General features: G+C 36.5%; 1 protein-coding gene across 1 annotated transcript in view; it reads left to right on the top strand.

Annotated features, from left to right (window-relative positions):
• IARS2 (isoleucyl-tRNA synthetase 2, mitochondrial) overlaps nt 1-26,641 on the top strand; it is a 61,606-nt gene that overhangs the window by 5,728 nt on the left and 29,237 nt on the right. Inside the window, exons 3-12 of the mRNA XM_004375925.2 lie at nt 4,881-5,040; nt 5,923-6,071; nt 6,169-6,218; nt 6,301-6,410; nt 6,491-6,581; nt 6,945-7,060; nt 9,922-10,091; nt 10,832-10,922; nt 12,783-12,934; nt 15,020-15,180. Of these exons, the coding sequence (XP_004375982.1) occupies nt 4,881-5,040; nt 5,923-6,071; nt 6,169-6,218; nt 6,301-6,410; nt 6,491-6,581; nt 6,945-7,060; nt 9,922-10,091; nt 10,832-10,922; nt 12,783-12,934; nt 15,020-15,180 (1,250 nt within the window). The remainder of the gene's footprint in view (nt 1-4,880; nt 5,041-5,922; nt 6,072-6,168; nt 6,219-6,300; nt 6,411-6,490; nt 6,582-6,944; nt 7,061-9,921; nt 10,092-10,831; nt 10,923-12,782; nt 12,935-15,019; nt 15,181-26,641) is intronic.

Below are 26,641 nucleotides of genomic sequence, written 5' to 3'. Positions count from 1 at the left end.
ATAGATGCATGTGAGCAGTTTCATAAATTAAACCTTGTTTTTCTATTTAAAATAGGAGCCAGGGATGTGGTCGAGCTGTTTAAGGCAGTATGAGATCCCAGGCTTGGGTTATGCTTTTCAAACCAGGGTACGCTCATATCTTCCTGTAGTATCAATTTAGTTGAAGTTAGGAAGAAGAAAGACATTTAATTTAACTAGATAGTAACTGAGACTATTTTTATATTAACACACACGTTATGCTATCAAATACAAAATTCCTTTGAATTTAAAAGGAATTAAAGATACTTTCAAGTTCAAGCTTGCTCCAAGCCGCATCTCTCCTTTTCCCTTTTTCTCCCACAGACTGCTGGCCTAGATGAGCGGCAGCTAGCTTAGCTGCGTAGCCTGTTGTTGCAGGCCTAACTGTATTGAAGTATGGAGCTTCTATCAGAATGTAAATTAGCTTTGTTACGAAGCAGTAGTTTTGTTCGGCTGAGATTATTTTCATAGCAAGACTTTTTTTTTTATTGTACTTAAGGTGAAGGCTTATAGAACAAATAGTTTCCCATGAAACAGTAGTACACACATTGCTTCATGACATTGGTTAACAACCCCACAACACGTTAACCCTCTCCCTTCTCGACCTTTTTTTTTTTTTGGTGAAAATATGCATAGCCAAAGATACACCGCCTCAAAAATTTCTGCGTGCACAGTTCAGTGACATTGACTACACTCTTCCAGTTCTGTTGCCATTCTCACGTTAGATGAAGGCTTACAGAACAAAATAGTTTCTCATTTAACAGTACACATGTTGCCCTTTGACAGTGGTTAACAACCTCACAACACATCAACACTATCCTTACTCAACCTTGGGTTCCCTATCACCAGCTTTCCTGTCCCCTTCTGCCTTCTGACCGTTGTCCCTGGACTGCTGTACGTCATTAGTCCCATTTGGTTTTATGGGGCTGTCCACTCCCCGGCTGAACGGTGGACCTCGGAAATGACTTCACCCCTGAGCTAAAAGGGTGTCTGGGGGCCATACTCTCCGGGTTTCTCCCGTCTCCTTTAGGCCAGTAAATCTGGTCTTTTTTTTTGTGAGTTAGAATTATGTTCTACATCCTTCTCCAGCTCTGTCCAGAACCCTCTGTTGTGATCCTGGTCAGAGGAGTCAGTGGTGGTAGCCAGGCATCATCTAGCTGTACTGGACTCAGTCTGGTGGAGGCCCTGGCAGCTGTGGTCCATTAGTCCTTCGGACTGATCTTTTTGCAAGACCTTCTTGATGAAGGAAGCATGTGTTCATTTGCATTATGATACAAAGCTTATCTTGATATGGACTGGCATTTTGAGTGTTACTGGAATAACATGTTAGTTCACTGTCTTTTTTCTGTTTAGATTGAGATACAAAGTATAGTTAAATGCACGGATGTGAGAGTTTTCAGTTTGATGAGTCCTGGCAGTTGTGTACATCTGTTTACCTCCCAATGCGAGATATAAAAGATACTTCCGTCACCAGAAGTCTCCCTCATGTACCTTTGAAGTCAGTCTCCCATCTTCACCCCATCTCCCACCCCAGACAGCCACTGTTTTGGCTTCTGTCACTTTAGGTTTTTTGCTTATTCTAAAATTTCATGTAAGTGGAATCATACCCTATGTACTTCGTTCTATGTAATATCCATGTTGTTATAGGTGTCAGTAATTCATGCTTTTTAAATTGCAGAGTAACATTCCATTGTGTAAACACGCTACAATTTGTTTATCCATTTTTCAATCACTTATCTTTAGGTATATACTTCAGTGGAAAATTTTGAGAGGAAGCGGCCTTGGGTATCTATCTATACTCTCGAAACGAAAAATCTGGCCCCTGAATGGATCAGTTTTGCTATTAGAGTGGTGTAGTATTATGTATTATGCATTGTATTAGAGCAGTGGATTGTACTGTAAACTTCCAAAACAGATGTGTGTAACGCATACTGAACATTCCTCAGTATTTATTTGCTTCCATATTGCCAAACTGCTCTGCTGCTTCATAGTTCAGTTTTCAATTATTAGACGTACTGCATCAGATAGTAAAAAGACGTTTCTTTTCGTGGAGGAAACTAAAGTGCTTGTTTATTTTTAGTGCATTTATTTGATAGCAATTTCATTAAATTTTTTTGAGGTGATTTTATATTTACATGCAGTTGTAAGAAATAATACAGAGGAGCCCTTGTACCTTTCACATTATTTTTCCGTTGGCAACATCTTGCGAAACAGTCTCACAGCCAGAATATTGACATTGATCCAGTCAGGATACCAGAAGTCTCCAGCACCAGGAGAATCCCTGTTACCCTTTTATGGCTACCCTCACTCACCTCCCGGCCCCACCCCTCCTTAACTCCTTGTAGTCACTAATCTGGCCCCCATGTCTCTGTTTTAGCCATTTCAAGAATATTACATAAGTGAGATCATAATAATTTGTAACTTTTTGAGATTGGCTTTTTTTATTCAGCATAATTCCCTGGAGATTCAATCCAAGTTTTTGCGTATACCATAGTACGAGTGTACCACAGTTTGTGTCATCATTCGCCCCTTGAAGAACATCTGGGCTGTTTTTTCAGTTTTGACTATGGACAAATAAGTTGCTATGGAGATCGATGTGCAGGTTTTTGTGTGAAGGTAGGTTTTCATTTCTTTGGGATAAATACCCAGACTGCAGTTACAGGGACATATGGTAGTGACATGTTTTTTTTTTTTTTAATGGCAGACTGTTTTCCAGAGCATCTGTATTATTTTACACTCCTATAAGCAATGTATGAATGATCCATTTTCTCCACATCCTTGTCAGCATTTAGCGTTCTCACTGTGTTTTGCTTTAGCCATTGTGATGGGTATGTAGTGATACCTCATTGTGCTTACAATTTGCATTTTGCTTATGGCTGTTGCTGTTGCACATCTTCCCATGTGCTTATTTGCCATCTTTCAAGCTCTTTGATAAAATGTCTCTTTATGCCTTTTGCGCATTTTTTTTTTCTGTTGGCATTTTCAGAGTTCTTTATATATTATTAGTCCGTTGTGTGGTTTGCAGTTATTTTCTCCCAGTCTGTAGCTTGTCTTTTCAACCTCTTAAAAGATCTGTTGCTTGTTGGTGATGGTGTACAACTTGATTGTTGTAACTTATATCACCCAATTGTACGTGTGAAAAAGGTTGAACTGGCAAATGTGTTACATTTATTTTTACAACAATTAAAAAAAAGATCTGCTGAGGTTTTTAATTTTGATGAAGTCCAGTTTATCAGTTTTTCCTTTTATGGGTCATGCTTTCAGTGTCAAGATTTTCTCCTTTATTATTTTCTTATAGTTTTATGTTTTACATTTAAATCAGTGATCGATTTTGAGTTAATTTTTGTGTAAAGTGTGGCAGTTAAGTCTAGGTTCATTTTTTTTCTCCTACGTATGTCCACTTACTTCAGCACCAGTTGAAAAGGCTGTCTTTCCTCTGTTGAATTGCCTTTGCACCTTTGTCAAAACTATTTAAGCATATTTGTATGGGTATATTTCTGAATTCCCTGTTCTGTTCCATTGATCTCTGTGTCTGTCCTTCTGCCAACTATATTCTCCTGTAATTTTGATTACTCTATGATAGTATTTAAGGGGGAAAGAGAATAATGTTTATGAGGAATTAGTAAAATATCCCTATTGCGTCCTTACTGTTCTTTTTATTGGCGGCTTCAGATATCATTTCCTTCCATAGTTACGTTTAAAGTTCTTACTAGATGCATTGTTATTAGTTCAGACTGTTCCGTTCTGCTCAGATGATTGAAAGTAGTAATGCTCAGTAGAAATATAATGCGAGTAATATAGCCACATGGGTAAGTTAAAATTTTCTAGTGGCTACATTAAAAAAAAAGTAAAAAGAACCAGGTGAAATTAGTACTATGTTTTACTCAGTATATCTAAAATATTGTCACTTCCAACATGTAATTGATATAAAAAGTTTTTGAGATATTTTGTATTCCTTCTTTTTTGTACTAAGTCTTTGAAATCCAGGGTGTATTTTGCACTTACAACATATTTCAATTTGGACTAGCCACATTTCAGTTGCTCAGTAGCCACGGGTTGTTAGTGGCTACCGTTATAAATTCTGCAATGATTCTATAATATTTCTTAGCCTGTAAATTATGTTGAATTAGTCATGTCAGTAATTTTTTTTCCCTAAGAGTAAAGCAAATTTGTAATGGACTTATTTGTACTCTCTGGTGGCACAATGGTTAAGCACTCAGGTGCTAACCAAAAAGTTCGCAGTTTGAACCCCCTCAGCTGCTCCGCAGAAGAAAGACCTGGCGGTCTCCTCCTATAAAGAAGAAACCCAAAACCATTGCCGTCAAGTTGATTCCAACTCATAGCGAGCCTAGTAGAGCTGCCCCATATGGTTCATTTGAACTGCTGACCTTTTGGTTAGCAGCTGAGCTCTTAACCACTGTGCCACCAGGGCCCCCCGTAAAGATTACAGCCTGGTAAACCTTATAGGGCAGCTCTACTCTGTCATATGGGGTTGCTATGAGTTGGATTCGACTCGACGGCACGTGATTACAACTGATTTTTAGAAGGTCAGAGATGTTTCCTATAAAGTAGTATGGGCCACATATTTGCATATGCCAACTTTACAAACAAGTTAGTAATTTTGGTCGTAATGCTTCTCACTAAAATCTCTTATTTGGTGTTGGGCAGGAGAGGGTTAATGACATTTAAAAAATTCAAATAACTGTCAGTCTAGTTTATGTAGAGCTTGATTTAATAGGTAATTTTATATAGATCCTTTTTAAAATTGGGCTTTTTTAGTGTTTTAACATGGTATTAAATGAAGAAAAGAATATAAATTGTAGGCCACATGCTTTATGATGTTTATCATTTTATCCCTGCAGATTCTGAAAGACATTGCCAACCGATATCATATGATGAAAGGTTCCAAGATACATTTTGTGCCAGGCTGGGATTGTCATGGGTTACCTATTGAAATGAAAGTATTATCAGAACTTGGTGAAAAAGCTCAGAATCTTTCAGCTGTGGAAATTAGAGAAAAAGGTGAGTAATTTCTATTTCTGTTTTAACATGATCTTTGAGAACAGTTATTGGTCCCTTGCAAAAGTGAGAGCTTTATCGAAGGGATAAAGCACCTGGAATTGGTGCTGTATCTCTTTTCTTTTTTTTAATAATGCGATCTGTTGGAAACCAGTTTATGTCACAGAAAATTCAGATTTATTGAATTGAATTTTGTGAGAAAATATGTTTAGAATAATGAAGGAAGAATTTTGTAAGCATTTCTAAGTGTATTTTTCATTTTCAGTTCTTCCACCTTCATATTTTATGAAATTATTATTTTGGCCAGTGTTTTTATTTACTTTCCTGACTAGGACTTTTGACCAATTCCGGGTACTAAGCCAAAAGTAAATCCTACAACAGATGTATTTTCAACTAATCTCCTATTTGATCCTTCAGCAAGTGGGGTCAGGGAGGAGCCTCCTGATATATCACACTATTGCATATGCAGATATTGTTGTGAACGTCTTTTACTTCCTTGTGAAACGTCATATTGTTATTGGCTTAAATCAGAAATACTGATTTATTTTCAGTGTGTATAATGAAATGAGAATTATTCTGTGACTTTTTCTTAAATTAAGAAATATGAAGACTATTTTTTTAAGTTTATTTTTTCTAAATGTGAAGTCATCCTATCAAGTCTGGAAAAAACAGCAGACAAGAAAATTTTAACTACTGAAATTCCAGTTAATTGCTGAATTTGTTTAGGTATCTTCTAAGCACCTTTAACTTTCAAGATAATCTTCCTGTTGAAGATTTTTATAGTCTAATTGTACAGTACCTACATTTAGAGAGATACATGTTAAACCACTTTTAAGAATTTTAGTTAATTGATTTTCAAAAGCAATTGTTTTTTGTTTTTTTCAGCCAGATCATTTGCTGAAGCAGCCATTGAGAAGCAGAAATCAACATTTATGCGTTGGGGCATAATGGCAGATTGGAATAATTGCTACTATACGTTTGATGAAAAATACGAGGCCAGACAGTTGAGAATTTTCTATAAAATGTATGAAAAGGTACTGGTCTTTTTGGTTTTTTTTTTTTTTCCATTTAGTTTATTAAATGACATGTTACAGAATTCTGGCGTTAATATAATATCTTTCTCAATTTCAGGGGTTGGTTTATCGAGCTTACAAACCTGTGTTTTGGTCTCCCTCCTCAAGGTATTGTATGTGTGTTTGGTAATTAAAGGGGAGAAAGTTGTGTGGCTTCCAGGTATATATGTGTGATGTTTTTAAACCTTAGGACTGCATTGGCGGAAGCGGAACTTGAGTATAATCCTGAGCATGTCAGTCGCTCTATATATGTAAAATTCCCTGTCTCGAAACCTTCTCCTGTGTTGGCATCTCTTTTGGGTAAGATTTAGTCATTGCTGGATTTTACGAAGGTGATTGAATTACAACATTTGCTAACATTTTACCGCTTTTTTTCATAGATGGTTCATGTCCTGTTAGTGTCTTGGTATGGACCACGCAGCCTTGGACGATTCCAGCCAACCAGGCTGTTTGCTATATGCTGGATGCAAAGTAGGTACAGCATTGCGTCTTTTGTTTGTTTTATCCACAGATAGGGTCCATTCCATCATTAGGATTGTGTTGAATTTATTTTATCCTCATTATCCTTTTTAAAATTTAGTGAATCATAATTTAGATACTGTGATCATATAGATTTTGTGAAGTTTTAAATCACCCCTTTTAAGGCTTTTTTCCAGCTTTGCCCTCTTTCTAGGGAAAAGTACACAGAAATATACAGTGTGAAGTCCTTTAAAAATAGTACTTTTAAAAAAAATTTTGAAGTTAGTTTTTCTAAAGTAATGTGAAAAATTAAAATGCTGTCTGTTCTTTTCTTTTTTCATTATTAATAATAATCTTCTACAATTTTTATTTTAGGTATGCTGTCGTGAAATGCTCCAATTCTGGTGACATCTACATCTTGGCAGCAGATAAAGTAATGTCTGTTGCTTCTGCATTGGAAACAAAATTTGAGGTTATTTCAACATTTTTAGGTGAAGATTTATAGATATTCTGACCTTCCCAGTCATCAAGATATTGGGTTGATTTGGGTTCATTGCTTTTCTGAACTTTGTGAGTTAAAAAACAGATACAGGCTGTATTTTTGTAGAAGACTGTATTTTATTTAGATTACACTGAAGGAGAATATGCATTCAGTATGATGGGCGTAAAGAATGAAAGGAACGTTGGCAAAGGCACAACAGGTTAAAAAAATATTTCCAGCAAGTATTCAGTAGTTACTTTGTATGACTTTATGCAAAATTAAATTGTTTTTATCAGATTAAATGTGTGAGTGAGGAAATACACTTATGATTTTAATAAATTGAGTAGTTTCTAAAAATTATTGCAAAGACAATGCTTCTGTCAAAAGATTTCTTGATAAGCAATAATCTGGGACTTCCTAAAGTAGTGACTGTTTTGAAATATAGCTGTGGAAGTCTAGGAAAATTTAAAATTACCTTCCATGCTTAGAGATAATGTGTCTCTGAGGTGCTTACTAAAAAAACAATCAAATGAGAAAAGATACCAAAGATACAAAGATTGCATACCGAAATAGGGAAAGCCTCTTAAGTGCATCAGTTCAGATATAGGACAGTTGGATGTTTAAGCAACCTTAACAAAAATAAAAGGTTTTTATGTCAAAGACAAAGGAGCTACTGAATGTTTAAGACCATTTGATCCTTGTTGGTGTAGTAGATAAGGTAGATATTACAGATGTCACTAATCTGTATGTTATTACAGAAGCTGGATAGCATTCTCTCGAGCTTCTTGAAGGTACTGAGGTTAAAATTGGAGACTTTTGTCTGGATTGTATATTTGTTTTGAGTTATTACTGTACAGAGAATTACTGAGTTGCCATTTGAGCACCGCATTGCGGAGGAGTAGATAAACTTCTTGTCCTTGGTAAAATAAGCTGGTGACAACTAACTTGCTGTTTATTAAAGTAACAGAAATGTTGAACAACTAAAATGGAATAATTTGTGTAGTGTAGGTTTTCTTTATGGAAAATGGTTGTTCCTTACTAATCATTTCAACATCATTGGTGGTGGGGGGTGGGGAGTAGGAGCCCTGGTGGCACATCAGTTAAGCGCTCGGCGGCTAACCAAAAGGTTACTTGTTCAAACTCACCCAGCGGCTGCTTGGGAGAAAGACCTGGTGATCTGCTTCCATAGAGATTGCAGCCTGGAAAATCCTACTGAGCAGGTGTACATTGTCACACGGGATCACTGTGATCGACAGCACCCAACGATAACCACCACCGCGTTTGGTTTCCAAACTAAAAATTTATAAAAGGGTACAGCATAACCTTATGGGAACTGGTGTTACTTATGGACCTAACTTAGAGAAAGAAATCAAAGTGAAAACTATAGAGTAGATTTTTCTAGAAATCAGTGTTGAAAATTTTTTTTAATGTTATTATGAATTATCCAGAAACAGATGCACCCTGAAGTATTGAAGTTTGTGAATAATTTCCTAGTAATAAAATGCTAAGACAACGAAGTTGAACAGCAAGGAGAGCTTGTGATTTTTTTCAGAAACGAGTTTCATTGTCATCAGTTATAAGGGAATGTCGTTTCTCAAGCCATTTTGTGTTTTAACCAAAATGAAGTCAGCAACAGGGCTGTTACGAAAAGCCAAGATTAAAATGTTTGTATTGTTCTTCTGGTGGTACCAGTAGGTTACATAGTTTCGGTTGCTGTAAGGCTAGAAAAGGTATGATAGGAGTGGAGAGTTTTCTCAATGAAGATGGATTTTTAAAAGTTAATATTATTTAGTTTGGAAAGATGAAGAATGACTTATGACAAAGATCTGAGGAGTTAGAGGGCAATTGAAGTTTCTGTAGTTATTGAAGAGTAGGCAGGATAAACATTGACTTAGTACATCTTGGTAAGTTGGGTTGGTAGAACCAGGTAATCCTTTTAAAGATAGAAGACTGTTATTTTTAGAACATATGAAAGAAATATTAGCTTACAGAACTCAAGAGATGAAACTAGGAACCATTAATGGTGTAGAAAAATTAATATATGATAAGTATAGTAAATTATTAAAGGGAGTTAGGGTTATATGGAACATTAAATTTGGAGTATCAGACTTACTTTGGATTTAGCCGTTCGTTAACTGTATGACCTCAGGCAAATCGCCTAAGTTTTCGGAGCTGTTTGTTTCTCCATGTGTAAATTGTGGATAATAAAGCCTGCTTTGTAGCGTTATTATGAAGATGAAGTAAGACTCTGTGTTGACGATGGATGCCCAGTAACTGTTAGGCGTTATGTATTACCTTTTACCTTTTTAGGGTAACATATGGAAAATAGCGAGTTCCCACAGAGAGTATTAGAACGTACCCATCATCTGTCTGTCGATCTAGACTTTGTTTGTCCTCGTCGTCCACGTAAGGCGTTGTTGTTAGCTGCCTTTGAGTCAGCCTTCAGCTCACGGTGACCCCGTGTGTTACAGAGTAGAACTGAGCTCCATAGGGTTTCCTTGGCTATAATCATAGCTGTACATAAATTAGAGAAATTTCCTTGGGCTCGCTTGAGTTATTTGCTCACTGGCTTGAGTTAATTGCTAATATTTTTAAGCGTTTATTGTGTGGCAGGTATTGTGCTAAGTGCCCAAACCACTTAAAATGCATAAATTTAGCTTATCCTCACAGCAGCCCTCTGAGGTAGGATCTGTAATTACCCCCATTTTATAGATCCCTGAAGGGCACAGCAAGGAAAAGGAGAAGCCAGGATTTGAACCCAGTCCAGATTCTGCACTCTTAACCCTTACATTCTGTTGCCACTCTTAAGAGGTAATTAAGAGAATTGTCATTTATAAAATGATCCTAAATAGTGGTTTTCTTTCTCCACAGGTGCAGATTTGGAAAATGGTACTTGTACTCATCCTATATTTCCTAATAAAGTCTCTCCTCTTTTACCTGCAAGTCATGTAACCATGACGAAAGGAACTGGATTGGTTCACACAGCCCCAGCTCATGGTATGGAAGATTACAGTGTAGCTTCTCAGCACAACCTCTCAATGGTACTAGTTCTCTACTTTCCTTTTTAATTATCGCACTTGTGAGTTAAAGTGATAAATCCTAACGAACATCTTTATATTTTGTATAATGAACGATAATTTTTCTCCTCATGATTAAATCGTAAAATACTTAGGTTCCTACAGTACCCTAAAGACTCATTAATTCACGTTAATTGAGAAAGAGTTCCCGGAATCAGCACAAAATCAACACAAAGTTAGAACTGAAGAATATATATTAAATAGAGGCATTTTTTTGTTTGCTTTTGTTTTAAATGTATTAAGTGACATGGACAAGTTACTTTCAGTCCCTGAAAAATGGCGACTGGATTTTACTAAATAGTTGAAGAGTTTTTGTTTTTAAACTAAACAGTTTCCTCTAAATTTATTTGACACACCTCAGTTACATGGCATGTGTTTTCGTTATAGTTAAAGGCCAATCTCAATGTCATCGCTGTCCATTACCTCAGATCTGTAAATTAACAGAGACCAAGAAAAAGGAGTTTTGGGGTATTTTCTTATGCTTCGTTGTTAAGTTTTAGGTGTGTGCTTTAACAACGCATTTTGCCTGTGGTGATTTAAACATATAAAATTGACAAATTTCTACTGACTGACTAAGAAGTAGCTAAATTTTCCACTTAAAGAAAGACTAGGCTATTCTGAGATTTGTTTTATATGTTGTTCTGTCAGATATTGCCATAAGAAAATGTGTTGATACTTTAATTATTCACAATGACACTTTACAGGATTGTTTAGTGAATGAAGATGGAGTTTTCACAGATGTTGCAGGTCCTGAACTTCACAATAAGGCTGTCCTTGAAGAGGGAACTGATGTGGGTGAGTGTCGTATTTGTTGAAATCATAAATGTATATATTTTTTAAAAGTAGCCAGCAGTAGCCTGAAATCATAAATGTATATATTTTTTAAAAGAAGCCAGCAGTAGCCTTTGTTAGCTGTTTTCCCTCTTTATTTTCAATAGAAACAAAAAACTAAAATCATGAATATTTTATTTTGCCATGTAGTTTAAAATGGAATTTGGGAGTTTTCATCTTTTGCTTTGAAGCTGCTCTATTGTGTTTAAGCAAATCAGGGCAGTCAGCAAGAGAATGATGTTGTTTTAGGGGCAACGGTGATAATAGTCAGCAGTCTTACTACCTTGGAAGGATAAAGTCAATCTTGGGGCTAGATGTTAGCTGTGAATCAGACATTCCCCACTCTTTTTTAACCTTTGTGAATCATGACCCGTATAGCGTGGTTTATGTGCTATGATCTTGGGGGCATTCCAGCCTTGGATTGTCTTTCTGCCTTTCTTTGTGGATCCAGGGACCAGGTACTATGAAAACTTCTGCCTACACCAGAACTAAGGCTGATTAGACCTGGTGTATTAGTATTCTGAGGCTATGGCAACAAATTAACAGAATCTTGGTGACTTACGACTGCAGAAATTGATTCTCTGACAGTTGTAGGGTCTAGAAGTCCACAGTCCAGCTTTCGGCGGGGCATGGTCCCTCTGAAGGCTCTAGGGAAGAATCCTTCTTTGCTTCTTCCGAGCTTCTGGTGGCTCCTGGCAGTCCTTGGCGTTCCTTGCCTTGTAGCTGCATTGCTCCAGCCTGCCTCTGTTGTCACGCGGCTGTCACTTCTCCTGTGTGTTCCTGTGCGTCCTATTCTCCTCTTATAAGGGCACCAGTCATTGTATTCAAGGCCCATCCTAATCGAGTATGACCTTGTTTTAACCTGATTACATTGCAAAGACCCTGTGTCATGGTTTGAATTATGTCCCCCAAAAAATGTGTGTATCAGTTTGGCTAGGCCACGATTCCTGGTACTGTGTGATTTTCCTGTATGTTGTAAACCTGCCTCTGTGATGTTAATGAGGGAGGATGGGTGGCAGTTGAGTTAGTAAGGCAGGACCTGATCTATAAGACTGGATTGTGTCCTGAGGCAATCTCTTGAGATATAAAAGACAGAAATGAGCAGTGAGACGGGGACCTCATACCATCAAGAAAGCAGTGCCGGGAGCAGAGCGCATCCTTTGGACAGGGGTCCCTGCACCGATAAGCTCCTAGTCTGGGGGAACACTGAAGAAAAGAAGGCTGACAGAAAAGGCTTCCCCTGGAGCTGATGTCCTGAATTTGGACTTTTAGCCCACTTTGACTGTGAGGAAATAAACTTCTCTTCGTTAAAACCATCTACTTGTGGTATTTCTGTTGTAGCAGCACTAGATAACTAAGACACCCTGTTTCCAAATAAGGTCACAGGAGTGAAGGTACCAGGAGTTAGGACTTGAATGTCTCTCTTTTGGGACACAGTTCAACCTACTATACTGGTTTCTTCTGGATTACTTACAAACCATTTGAAGATTCATAGTATATAAGATTATGACTCTGAATTTCAAATCTAGAATTCTAGATACAGCCTGTTCATCTTTTTTTTTTTTTTTTATCTTTTCACCTTTTTACTTTTTTTGAAGTGAAGAGCCTTGGGAATGGCATAATATGAAGTCTGATTAAGTTACACAGTCCCTGCTTTTTCTTCCAGGCAAGTCCCAGATTATGCTTTTGACACCTGGGAAGTGCTACTCTTGTTGGCACCTATTGGTCTAGATTTAGTACTCCCTGAGAATTTAGAGTATTAATAGGATTTTCACAGTACTTTTTAATTATGTCTAATATTAATTGTTATTAATTTTTTTTAAGTTATAAAGATGCTTCAGGCTGCAAAAAATTTGTTGAAAGAGGAAAAATTGGTACACAGCTATCCCTATGACTGGAGGACTAAGAAACCAGTAGTTATTCGGGCCAGCAAACAGTGGTTTGTGAATATCGCCGAGATTAAGTCCACGGCCAAGGTATAAAAGGCATCCTGTTATAAGGATTGGGTTTATCATTCCCTCAGTATGAGATGATTGCATGTAAGGTTGAGGTGGGGGTTGGGGAGTGAAAGGGATTGCTGCTATTATGGTTTGTTTTCATAAACTTGTAGGATTTGAGATCTGGAAGGACGTTGGGATTCCATTTCTTCATTGTATGTGTGTGGAAAATGAAAGGTTGATTGACTTGCCCAGAGTCACACAGTTAGTAAATAGACTCTTCTGTCCAGTGTGTTGAAAGCAGAATTAGGACAGAGTTGAGTTTAGCAAATTGTTTAACCTCCTAGAACCTCAGTTTCCTCCTCTATATAAAAGTGGTAATAATGCCTACCCTATGTGGTAAGTGAAGAAAAGTTCCCAGAGCAGTGAATAGGCACTTAGTAAAACTCTAAAATCCATTTACTTCCTTAAGCTCATAATTGCAATCCATTTGAAAAGTTATTATATAACCAGTGTTCTAAATATTTAATACATGTTTGAGCTTTTTCACTCGCTACATACATACACATATTCAATACATACAATACATACATGTACGTGTATGTGTGTGATGTATGTATGCCTCGCGAACCACTTGGTTTTGTTGAATGAAAGCTCAAGTATGTTTTAAATATAAGAAGTTAAATATATATTTGTTAACCAGGCAGAATAGAGATATTTTGCCTTTTTTATCAGCTTCTTTATTTGTTGGCTTGGCAATTTGAGGCCCTTCCCAAAGGTATGCACACAGTTTACACTTTTTAAACTCGCGTGGTGTGGACAGTACTGATACGGATTGTTTTTTTTTTTTTTTTTATGTTCCTGTGAAGCCTGGCTTCCTTACTTGTAATGTTAAAGTGTGTAACTGCCAGCTGTACACAGATTTTTGGTGGTAGAACATCCAAGTCTGATACAATTTGCTTAAGCCAAGTTTTGTTTTTTTTTTTAACTTGTATAAAAAAGTTTCAGTTGCTTTGTGCAGAAGTAGAGAGACTGGGATGCTGCACCACCATGTTCCCATCGCCGAGCTCAAACAGTAATCAACTTTTGGCCAATCTTTTGTCTATCTACACTCCTTCCTACCACCTACCTACCTTTCACCTCCTACCCACTCAATTATTTTCAAGTAAATTCCAGGCATTATTTCTTCCATAAATCTTTTAGCATGTATATTTGAAAGATCAAGACTTTTAAATATATAACTCCAATGCTGTTATCATCACCTTAAAGAAAGTAATAATTGTTCCTTAACAAAATCAAATATCCAGTCAGTATTCACATTTCCTGGATTTTTAAACCAAGCTTTAATCAGATTGAATTGTAGAGATATTGCCATTCTGCCAGTAGGTGGTGCTACGAACGGTCTTGGTGGAAGGGATTTCTAGTAGTTTAGGTAAGTGAGGAAACCATTTAACCCCGCTCTGAAAATAGAAAAATGCCTTTATTAAGGGGGAGAGATTTTTAAAATGATGTCAACTGATTTTGGTTTTTTTGGATATTAGTACCAAACGAGTTGCCAGTATATTTCATCTTTTGGTAATTGACCAATGAAATTAAATCAAATACTAGTAGTTTACACTTTTTAGAGGGAGGGAGGTGGTAAGAGAAAGTTCTTGAGAGGTGGTAAGTAATAGGAAATAACATTTTAGGGATTTTTTTTCTGTTTTACAAACTATGATGTAAAATCAGGTTATGTTGCAGTCGTTTATTTTTGAAGCATTAAAAAAATGATTGAGATCAAGGTTGAATTGATTGTAACTGTGGTTTAATGAAGTGCAGTACTTCTGCTAAATCTGTTATTACCAGCTTTGCTCTAGAGGGCTAGGTGTTTGGTGTTGTAAAGTCTCTTGTCACATCCTCCAGAGGGAAGTTGCTCAGGATGTTATTTACTGGTTATTGTGGCCCGATTTTAATTTATCTCATGTGCTCTGAAATCAGTTTTTTTGGTGGGCGTCGGTGGATGGGAGGGAGCATGTGAATGAGTATAAACTTCCAAAAGAAAGAACTGCATTAGGAAGAGTATGACAGTTCTAGAAAACTGTTCTGCTTTCTTTTACTAGCCATTAATTTGTTAATCAATTGCAGGAATTGTTGAAAAAGGTGAAATTTATTCCTGGATCAGCACTGAATGCCATGGTCGAGATGATGGACAGGCGACCCTATTGGTGTATATCAAGACAGAGAGCTTGGGGTGTTCCAATTCCTGTTTTTCTTCATAAGACAAAAGATGAAATCTTGATAAACAGGTAGAACTCTTCTAAAAAATTTTCAGCATTTTAAAGTGAATTGTGTTTTCTTCAAAATGGAGAAACAGTGGTCTATTGATAACTTCTTATGTATATTAAATATTTGAAAATAATGATTTTTTTAGGGGAAGTGTGAGACTGGGGAATTTCCTTAATCTCTCTGAGTCTCAGTTTGCTGTTTTGTAAAATAGGAAAAGCAGTGCTTATGGGAGAATTATTATGAATACTACATAAAAAATGTAAAAATCCTGAAATAGAGCACAGTGTGCCGTAAATGGAAGGTGCTTTTCATTTGTTCATTCAAGAAAGCCTTTAAGGCACTTAATACATGTTAATGTTAGGTACTGCTAATAACTGCAGTAAACAAGGCTGATGTGACCCCCGTCCTTACTGAGATGATGGTCTAGCTAGGTTGGTCTCCTAGTAAAATTAGGGAGGCTTTGAATTTTGTTGTTGTTATTAACAGATTTTGAAAGGGGAATATTAATCATTCTTTTTAGGAATACATTCTAGGTTTTCATTTTCTTTTAGTAATTTTTAAATTTGGTAAACGGAAAGTTTTCTAAATTACCCTATCAACTTGAGTAAACAGTTGAATACATTTGGTAAGTATTTACACATTTTGTCAGTTGAGGATTCAGTGATGAACTTGAGGGCATGGAAGCCAGCAAGTAATGGGAGGTTTAAGAGGCTGTAGACATAGACTTGAATGTCCCCACCTTGAGGTTCTTATAACATTTTTGTGAAAAGGGTCTGTTTTATTAACATTATCAGTACTTCTTTAAGTGATACTTTATGAATTACATATATATCTTAGGAGTTTTCAAAAATGTTGATGAAAGTGTTGTTTTTCTTTTTTAAATCACTTATAACCACATATTTAGGTGGTTCTTAGTATCCTTTGTATGAAAGTTCCTTTTCAGTTTGAAATATATGTTGTATCACTCCTTCATGTGACTGTGATACCTCATGGCAACATGGCTCAGAGGGAAGAACTAGAGGGTCTGCCTTGCAAACATTAAACCACAAAACAGCTCATTTGCCTCATTGTTAGAGGATATGACATTTGAGTTGAGTCCTGAGGAGTAGGTAGGAAACTAGGAGAATGGGGGAAGTATTTTCTAAGTAGAGAGACCAGCAGAAGCTGAAGATCTGGACGTGGAGAGTATAGTATATCTATAGAACCATGGAGTCCCTGGATAGTACACATGGTTAATGTGCTCGGCAGCTAACCGATAGGGTGGAGGTTTGACTCCACCCAGAGGCACCTTGGAAGAAAGCCTGACGATCTCCTTCCAGAAAACTAGTCATTGTAAACCCTACAGAGCACAGTTCTACTCTGACACAAGGGGGCGGCCATGCGTCGGAGTCGGAGTCGACTTGATGGCAACTGGTAGAAGAACCGACTGACTGTAGGGTGTGTGAACGCTGAGATGAGGAGGGTGGTTTGGGGCAGATTTTAGGGAGTCTTGAGTACTAGGTTAAGGAGTATAAACTTTTCAGTAGGTATAAGAAAGTGTTTTAGGAAAAGAAACTAGAGGCTAGAGACCAGGAAGTCATCGGAAGACTATTTTAATATTATTACCATTTGGAACTGAGATGAGACGCTTTGGTCTAAATACTGTTGCTCATGATGTTCTTACAGTTGAGAGCTAGGTGAGACGTCAGCTACTAACATCTTAATACCTCTATTGAGAGAGAAAGTGATCATAGTTGAAATAAATTTGTACAAGTATTGTTTAAAATTCCACAATTGAAAGTTTTCTTCTACAGAAATGTTTAAAAGCCACCACAATTGTTTCGCATTCTTTTCCGTATTTAGAGATAAATGTTTTTAGGGAATTTCCTTGAAGTGAGTGACTGAGGCAGACCATATATGTATGTATGAGTAACTAGAGTAGACTGGCGTAATTGACCATTATTTAATCATGACAGTAAAATGGTCGTAGGTCGATTGATAAGCAAGCTAGGTGAAATAATTGTGAGCTTTATCAGAAAAACACAAGCAGATTTTCATTAGGGATCATTTATGTTTTATTAATAGTCAATGTATTTACATGTTGTGTTACAAATTCTTTTCTGTGTAGCTGGCATTGTGTTGCTTGCATGGTATTAGTTGATTTCAGACTTCGAAGTAGCAGAGACATACAGAATATTGGCCTACAGAAATGACAGACAAACTTAGCCATATTGTCTGTCAATTCATAGGTCATTGTCCTGTACACCATTTTTGAATGATGACTCTAATCCTCTTCCGTTGCTGAGTTACCGTACGTGGCATACCACTTGGATTCAAGAAAATTGATACTAAATTACTTGTCAGTTTTATAAGACAGAATATCTTTTATAAGACAGGTTATCTTTTTTCTTCCTTAATCAAACAAGAATTAAGTGACCGTGTTTTTTTTACCTTTCTTCGTTATTTCTTTATATTGTAGCTAGTTGGTAACCATCAAAAGTAACAGCATCTCCACTGGAAATTGGTACATAGTCCACATGGAGTTGCTGTTACATGTGATAACTCCATTAAGTGTGTCAGAAGATTCATTCTGCTTTTCCTGATGAAAGTCTATACGTTATAATCTCTAAGTGTATTGGTTTCACAGAAGAAACTCTTGATTTATTCATACTCTTTATAAGTTTAGGGACTGTTAGATTCGAAACGCTGATGTTTCATTTTGTTCTCATTTGCATTTTATATTCACCTTTGTATTTTCTCAAGAAATAATTCCATTTCTGCTTTAACGTCATTAGTCATTTTCTGAATATGTAATAACCCCAAACCCGTTGCCATTGAGTCGATTCCGACTCATAGCGACCCTATAGAACAGGGTGGAGCTGCCCCAGAGGCTTTCAAAGGAGTGGCAGGTGGATTTCAACTCCCGACCTTTTGGTTTGCAGCCGTTGCTCTTAACCACTGCGCCACCAGGGCTTGGAATCTGTAATACAACCCATTATATTTAGATTAAAATGTATTTCTTATTCATAAATGCAAAATAAATAATTTTTAGAATAAAAAAGATAAAATTGAAAACATTGGCTACCTAAGAAGGAAAAGAAGTTGTTAGTTAAATTTTTTTCATCATTTCAGATGATTGTAATCTATTTAACACTGTTAATGTAATAATTATACATTTAGGAAACTTAGCACTTGATTTCTGGAAATTATGACAAATTTACTAAAAACAGGCGATGAATTTCTGGTTTATTAACTGTAACTATCTCAAATTTTTGCTCATGTTAATGCCTTTGATTAAAAAATTTGATAATGTTCATTAAATAAAGAAAAAATTCTCCAAAATTATTTTTTGTCACCTTTAACATGTAAGTGTAGGATTAAATTCAAAATAGATTTTCCCCCCAAGAAATCTCATTGTATTCTAGAATTAAATTTAGTAAGTAACACATAATGCATTTAGCCACTTACCTCATTGTTATTTCAGTAATTTGCAGAAGAAAGTTTTCTCATAGTCCTTAATATTTTGCCTTTAAAGACAGAACGCAGGCAACCGTGGAATGACAGCCAGAGTGTCCTCATTTCCCAGTGATCTTAATGCTGCTTAATTTCCAATAACAAGCTAAATAAGCTTTCAGCCCTGTTGATATCAGAGTTCAGGTGATTGGTTGGTGTTACAGTTGCTCGAACTACCTAGTGACGTTTTACCGATGGAAACCTAGGAAGGGGCATGTAATGCATGTGTTTAGATAAGGCCATGAGTAAAGTACAGAGTTTTATGATGGGCTTATTGCTTTATGAAATACAGCATTAAAATGGAAACATGTAGATTATATACTGATAAGTTGACTTTACCCACTTTTATCAACAGTTTACAGTGGTCTTTAGGTTACAAGTTAACTCTGTGTTAAATATACATTATTATTAACAAAGTAAAGGGGAGAATTCATAAATTTCCAAAGAAAAATTTAGACTTACTCCTTGTATTTTTTCCTGAGGAATATTTCAGCGTATCCTTCATATATGCATCTTCAGAATATCACAGGGAATTGCTTAGAAAATTGTTTAAGATTTTTTTTTTTATATCATGATCGCAGTTTTGTTGTAAAAAAGTCTACTTCTAGTATTTATCCAAAGGAAATAAGAGATAATTTAAGTCAATTATGGAAGAATGAATATGAGCCGTTAAAAATGGTAACTTTTAACGTTTGCCTAGGGCTGTGTATGTGAAGAGCAAATGAATGTAGCCAGTCCTGGCATTTAGGCCTGTTTGTTCTAGTTTTGTTTTGTTTTTTTTTTCCATTATACTACAGTGAGCATCTTTTGCGCACCTATACGGCTTTACTTGTATTTTTCCTAAATTGTTATCTTTTCAGATTTTGTTTAAACATTACGTTTATCTTTACTTTGCAGTCCAGTATAGACGCCTCAGTTTTGGAGGTTGTGTGTCTTTATTTTTATTGTAAACTTTGTTTTGAAAACGCTCTACCACAGATTGTTAGGATCCGTCAGAATACCAGAGTCCAAGTGAAGAGAAAGTTCTTCCTTTGTGGTGCATTTACATTTTGATTTCTTTGGGTTGTAAAGATGTTTTTGTCTTTGAAATCTTCATTCTTATTTGTCATAGTTTTATTATTTTTTTCCACTCCAGAATTGTCTTTATTTTATTGTTTTAAAGAATATAAGTAAATATAGTTATTTAAGATTTCAAAATGAAACTAAATTGCAGAGCATAATGCTTATTAAAGTACATTTAGTACATAGATATTTTCATATTTGTGATACAGGTAATGAAGCAAGTCTTGCTCTAAATATTAGTGAGACTCGCTCTGTTAATGAGACTGTTTCATATTTCTTTTGGAAACTTTGAAAAAAATTAATTTTTGTCCACATTTATATTCATACATAATGAGGAAAATATTGAGGCATTTTGTTAGTAGTATGTACTTTTATTTATGACAGCATTTTTTTTTTTTTTTTTTAGTGGCTTAATGTGTCATACTTTTTTTTTTATTGTACTTTAGAAGAAGGTTTACAGAACCAGTAGTTTCTCATTAAACAGTTAGTACACATATTGTTTTATGACATTGGTTAACAACCCCACGACATGTCAACACTCTCCCTTCTTGACCTTGGGTTTCCTATTACCAGCTTTCCTGTCCCCTCCTGCCTTCTAGTCCTTGTCCCTGGGCTGTTGTGCCCTATTAGTCTCGTTTTGTTTTATGGGGCTGTGTAGTCTTTGGCTGAAGGGTGAACCTCGGGAGTGACTTCATTACTGAGTTGAAAGGGTGTCCAGGGGCCATACTCTCAGGGTTTTTCCAGTCTCTGTCAGGCGAGTAAGTCTGGTCTTTTTTTGTGAGTTAGAATTTTGTTCTACATTTTTCTCCAGCTCTGTCCGGGACCCTCTGTTGTGATCCCCATGATAGCATTTTTCAAATTTTTAAAAATTAAAATCTACTTTAAGATTGTTTTTCAGTGGAGTAAATAACATTGTGTGATTATGCTATTTTTATTAAGTATTATTAGGTAAATCAAAAGAAAAACAAAATCATTCCTTTTCACCTACAAAAGAGAACTTTATGATTAAAAAAAAATAGAATTTTTGCAAATAAAGTATATATAAAATGAGAACTCAAAATTCTTTTTATATTAGAACATATTGTATATCTAAGTGAATTACTGATATCTTTTATAAGGAAGTGGAGCAATTAAGGAGCCCTGGTGGCACAGTGGTTAAGAGCTCAGCTGCTAACCAAAAAGTTGTCAGCTTGAATCCACCAGTGACTCCTTAGAAACCCTATGGGGCAGTTCTGCTCTGTCCTGTAGGGTCACTATGAGTTGGAATTGACTCGATGGCAATGGGTTGTTTTTTTTTTTTTTTGTAGCAATGAAAACTGAATTTTAATTAAACTAGAGGGTTTTTTTTTTTTTTTAAATTTGGTAGAATTTTCACAATTGCCTTAATGACGTGCCAATGGCAAAATTGGAATCTTTCTTTGGTGTTTTTTTTTTTTTTTTTAAGCATTTTATTGTGCTTTAGGTGAAAATTTACATAGCAGATTAGTTTTCCAATCAAGAATTCACACACAGATTGTTCTGTGACATAGGTTGTAATCCCTGCCATGTGTCAGCACATTCCCCATTTCCTCCCTGGGTTCCCGGTTTCCACTCTTCGGTTCCCCTGTCCCTCCCTACCTTTTCATCTTTGGTTTTGGGCAGAAATTGCCTTTTTGGTCTTGTATAGTTGATTGTTTCAGGAAGCACGTTCTTCACAGGTGTTCCTGTTTATTCTGTAGTCCCGTCTGTTATTTGACTGAAAGGTGGCCTCCGGGAGTCTCTTCAGTTTCAAGTTAAAAGGTTGTGTCAGTGCAGTAGTCTCAGGGGTTCCCCCAGTCTCTTTCAGACCAGTTAGTCTAGGCTTTTTTTTTTAATGTGAATTTTGTTCCACATTCTTTTTACTCATTCTACCCAGGGCCTTCTGTTGTAGTACCTGTCAGAGTGGTTGGTAGCAGTGGCTGGATACCATCTAGTTCTTCTAGTTTCAGATTAGAGAAAGCGGTGTTCATGTGGGCCATTCATCCTTTGGACTAACTGCTTCCTGGAGTCCTTGGTTTCCTTCATTCTCCTTTGCTCCTGACGAGGAGAGGCCAATAGTTGCTTCTTAGATGGCTGCTCGCAAGCTTTTAAGACCCCAGACACTACTCACCAAACCAGGATGTAGAACATTATCTTTATGAACTGTGTTTTGCCAGTTGACCTAGATGTCCCCTGAGACTATGGTCTTTGCCTTCCAGTCCAGTAGTTGAGTCCTGATGTCTAAGTAGTTTCTTTAACTGTATGCCTGTGTGCCCTGTTATTTATAAGCGTATACATGCAGCACTAACAAATATGTGTGTGGAAATATCCACAACCATAATTATATATGTATGCAGATGTACTCCCATACAACCTGCTTCACCTATTTAGCATATATATTTACTTGTGTATCTACTCACAAATTATTGTTTGTTATTGCTGATGTTGCAGGATTATATATGTTACAGCATTTAACATAGTTGCCCTTTATTCTTGTGTACCTGTCAGAGTCTGCCTTTGCCTTGGTCATGTTGTGCTGACTTTCCCCATATAGTGTATTGCCCTTCCCTTCACCAGAATTAACACTTGTTCACTATTTATTTAGTGATTCTCCCTCCTTCTCCCACCCATCCCTGGTAATCATCAAAGAATGTTTCTTTCTTTGTGTAAACCTGTTCTTGACTTTTTATAATGGTCTCATACAATATTTGTCCTTTTGTTATTGACTTATTTCACTTAGCATAATGTCCTCCAGATTCATCCATTTTGTAAGGTGTTTCATGGGTTAATCATTATTCTTTATCGTGTAGTAGTCCGTTGTGTGTGTGTACCACAGTTAATCCTTCATTCGTTGGTGGGCATTTAGGTTATTTCCATCTTTTTGCTATTTTGAATAATGCTGCAGTGAACATGGGTGTGCATGTCTGTTTGTGCCATGGCTCTTATTTCTCCAGGATATATACCTAGGAGTGGGATTGCTGGATCATATGGTATTTCTATTTCCAGTTTTCTAAGGAAGTGCCATGCCATTTTCCATAGTGGTTGTATCATTTTACATTCCCACCAGCAGTGTACAGGAGTTCCAGTCTCCCCACAACCTCGCCAGCATTTGTTATTTTCTGTTTTTTTGATCAGTGCCATTATTACTGGGGTGAGATGGTATCTCATTGTAGTTTTGATTTGCATCTCTCTAATGGCTAATGATCACAAGCATCTCTTCATGAGTTTGTTAGCTGCCTGAATGACTCCTTTGGTGAAGTGTCTGTTCGTATCCTTTGCCCATTTTTTAATTGGATTGTTTGTCTTTTTGTTATTGAGGTGTTGAAGTTTTCTATATATTTTAGAAGTTAGACCCTTGTCAGATTTTTCATAGCCAAAATTTTATTCCCAGTCTGTAGATCCTCTTTTTATACTCTTCTGGTGGAGTCTTTTGATGAACATAAGTGTTTAATTTTTAGGAGATATCAATTATCTAGTTAATCTTCTGCTATTTGTGCATTTTTTGTTATGTTTGGTTTTGTATTTATGCCACATATTAGGTCCCCTAGCATTGTCCTCATTTTTTCTTCTGTGATCTCTGTAGTCTTAGGTTTTACAGTTAGGTCTTTGGTCCATTTTGAGTTAGTTTTTGTGTATGGTGTGATGTATGGCTCTTGTTTCATTTTTCTGCAAATGGATATCCAGTTTTGTCAGCACCATTTGTTAAAGAGATTTTCTCTTCTCATTTAATAGACTTTGACCCTTTTTTCAAAAATCAGGTGTCCATAAGTGGATGGATTTACTCTGAGTTCTCCATTCTGTTCCGTTGATCTGTGTCTGTCATTGTACCAATACCATGCTGATTTGACTACTGTGTCTGTGTAGTAGTTTCTGAGATCAGGGAGTGTGAGGCTCCCTACTTTGTTGTTTTTCTTTAATAATGCGTTGCTTGCCCAGGAACTCTTCCCTTTCCATATAAAGTTGATGATTCATTTTTCCATCTCGTTAAAGAATGTCGTTGGAATTTGGATTGGGATTACATTATATTTGTATATCACTTTGGGTAGTATTGTTATTTTCACAAGGTTAAGTCTTCCTATCCATGAGCATGATATGTGTTTTCATTTATGTAGGTCTCTTTTGGTTTCTTGAAGTAGTGTTTTGTAGTTACCTTTGTATAAGTCTTTTACGTCCCTAGTTAGATTTATTCCTAAGTATTTTATCTTCCGGAGAGCTATTGTAAATGGTATTGTTTTCCTGATTTTTTTTCAAAATTCTCTTTGTTGGTGTAGAAGAATCCAACTGATTTTTGTACGTTGATCTTGTACCCTGCCGCTTCGCTGAATTCCTTCTATTAGCTCCAGCAGCTTTCTTGTGAAGTCTCTGGGATTTTTTTCGTATGTGATCATGTCATCTGCAAATAGGGGTAGTTTTACTTTTTCCTTACCAACTTGTGTGCCGTTTATTTCCCTTTCTTGCCTTGTTGCTCTAGCTAGGACTTCTAGTACAGTATTGAATAAGAGTGGTGATAGAGGGCATCCTTGTCTGGTTCCCATTCTCAAGGGGAATGCTTTCCATCTCTCTCTGTTGAGAATAATGTTGGGTATTGATTTTGTATATATGCCCTTAATTATATTGAGGAATTTTCCTTCTGTTCCTGTTTTATTGAGAGTTTATCAGGAATGGGTGCTGTATTTTATCAAATGCCTTTTCTGCATGGATTGAAATGATCATGTGATTCTTGTCCTTTATTTATGTAGTGGATTACATCGATTTTCTAATGTTGAACCATCCTTGCATTCCTTGTATGAAGCCCACTTGGTTGTGATGTATTGTTTTTTTGAGATGCTGTTGAATTCTGTGGCTAGAATTTTGTTGGGTCGGATGGGGAACCTCCCTCCATTACTCCACGAATCCACCACCTCATGCATACCACTCAACCCAGAGGTCCAGGACCACCACTTGTGAGTATACCTGACTCTGGATCCTGGCTCCACCCCTACACTGTGGACAGCAGGATCCCTGGAATTTTTGCCCTCCTTTCTGTATTTTCCCTCCCTAGATCCGGGTCATGAGCCACTCACCTTGCTTCTCTCCAGGTGTGTCTATACAGTTTCTCTGTCTCTTATGGGAATGTGGTGAAGTTGCTTACTCATGCTTCTCACCTGGGGCTGCTACTGGCTTTGTCTCAAGATGGCCGCATTGAGCTGGGACAGCTGGCAGAGCCCCTCTGCTCCGTGTTGCTCCTCATTCACTGCGTTTGTTCAATTTTTTCTTCCATTCGGATTTGATTGAGTTTTTCATCCTTCCTTTTTGATATTCAGGGTTCCAAGATTGTTACCTGCATCTGTTTCACTTGGTTTTTCAGGTCTTTGCTGTAGACGGATGGCATGGTACGTCTGACCAAGCTGCCATCTTGGTTCCGCCTCTCTTTGGTATTTTTAGTTATAGACTCAATAATGTATTTGAGTATAGTTACATGAGTAATACTTAAAATATAATTTTAAAACTTCACTGAATTGTCTGATGCATAAGGATATAAAACAGCATAGTCTTACTAGGGTTGAATTGAGCACTCTAAAATGATGGGTTAGTGTTATCCATAGTCACCAGGTTACTGACTGTAACATTAGGGCTTTTCTTTTTCTTTCTTTCTTTTTTTTTTTAAGAACAAAATTTTTCACATAGGCTTTCTTTCTCAAAGCTTTTCCCAGTTCATAGAAACTGAAGTTCAGAAAAATAATGTGAATTATTCTTATCACTATCTACTAAGAACAAGGTAGAGTCTGGTCTTTGGACTTGGTGCTGCGGTCTGTCAGCACACTAATCTGACAGTCTCTAGTCACTCGACTTCCTCTCTGGTTTATAGTTTTAATTATATGTATAAGTAATAAGAACCTTTTTGCCATTGCTTAGCGTACTCCAGAAAATAGGAGTGTCAGTTCACAATCACAGTGGTTGTCTTTATAGATGAATTAGGCAAAAATAAAGAAGTAAAAAAAGTATCGAATATGATTTTTGGAGGCATAATTTCAAGGCCTGACTCTAATTCTGTCAGTTGCTCAGGCTCATGATTTGAAGATCCTTGAGGCATAGATGGGGCCCCAGTGGCACAGTGGTTAAGAGCTCAGCTGCTAACCAGAAGGTCGGCAGTTTGAATCTACCAGCCACTCCTTGGAAACCCTATGGGGCAGTCCTACTCTGTCCTGTAGGGTCGCTGTGAGTTGGAATCGAGTCAGTGGCAACGGGTTTGGTTTCATTTGGTTTTTTGGAGGCACAGACAGTTACCTGTCAAGAGCTGCAAAGTATATATTTCTGTGAATCCAATTAGAGAGCACTTGCAAAGTGGTTTGAGAAAGTATAACGTGTGTATACACACAAATGCTTTTATTTTGATTAATAATAACGTTAACCCTAACATCTGTCTTATTTTCTAAACTAATACGAAATTTTAACCACTTGCATTTATTTCCAATACAGTTGAGTTTAAACTGTTGTAGTTTTATTTTACTGTTTACCTAAAGTTGCTGATCTAATGATAACATTGTAAAAAAAAAAAAAAAGGCAAAATGATACGTATTTTTGTAATCGGTGTTTTTGATGAAACTTTTATAACTGGTATAAACAGCATATCGACAGTAATTGTGTGTGTATAAATGAACTTTACTAGTATCTCTTTTTTTAAATTTGTCCTTGTTGGGTAATAACATTAAGTTTATTCAGCTTTTTCTATTATACTGTATTAATATTTTCTTAACTGATAAAATGTTCTGTGTAAAATATATAAAAAGTAATATTTAACTAAATATTATTGTTATATAAGCAGGTAATCATCGCACACGGTTTTTATGGTCCTATATCACATGATTATCTTCGCTGTTAAAGTTCACCTAAACTGAGTGACTGTCTTAGAAATAGCAACTTGTGTACATTTTACATTATTGTTAGTTT

Source organism: Trichechus manatus, unplaced genomic scaffold, assembly GCF_000243295.1.
Source record: "Trichechus manatus latirostris isolate Lorelei unplaced genomic scaffold, TriManLat1.0 scaffold00039, whole genome shotgun sequence".
NCBI classification, from domain to species: domain Eukaryota; kingdom Metazoa; phylum Chordata; class Mammalia; order Sirenia; family Trichechidae; genus Trichechus; species Trichechus manatus.
This window is presented reverse-complemented; position numbering and strand designations above follow the sequence as displayed.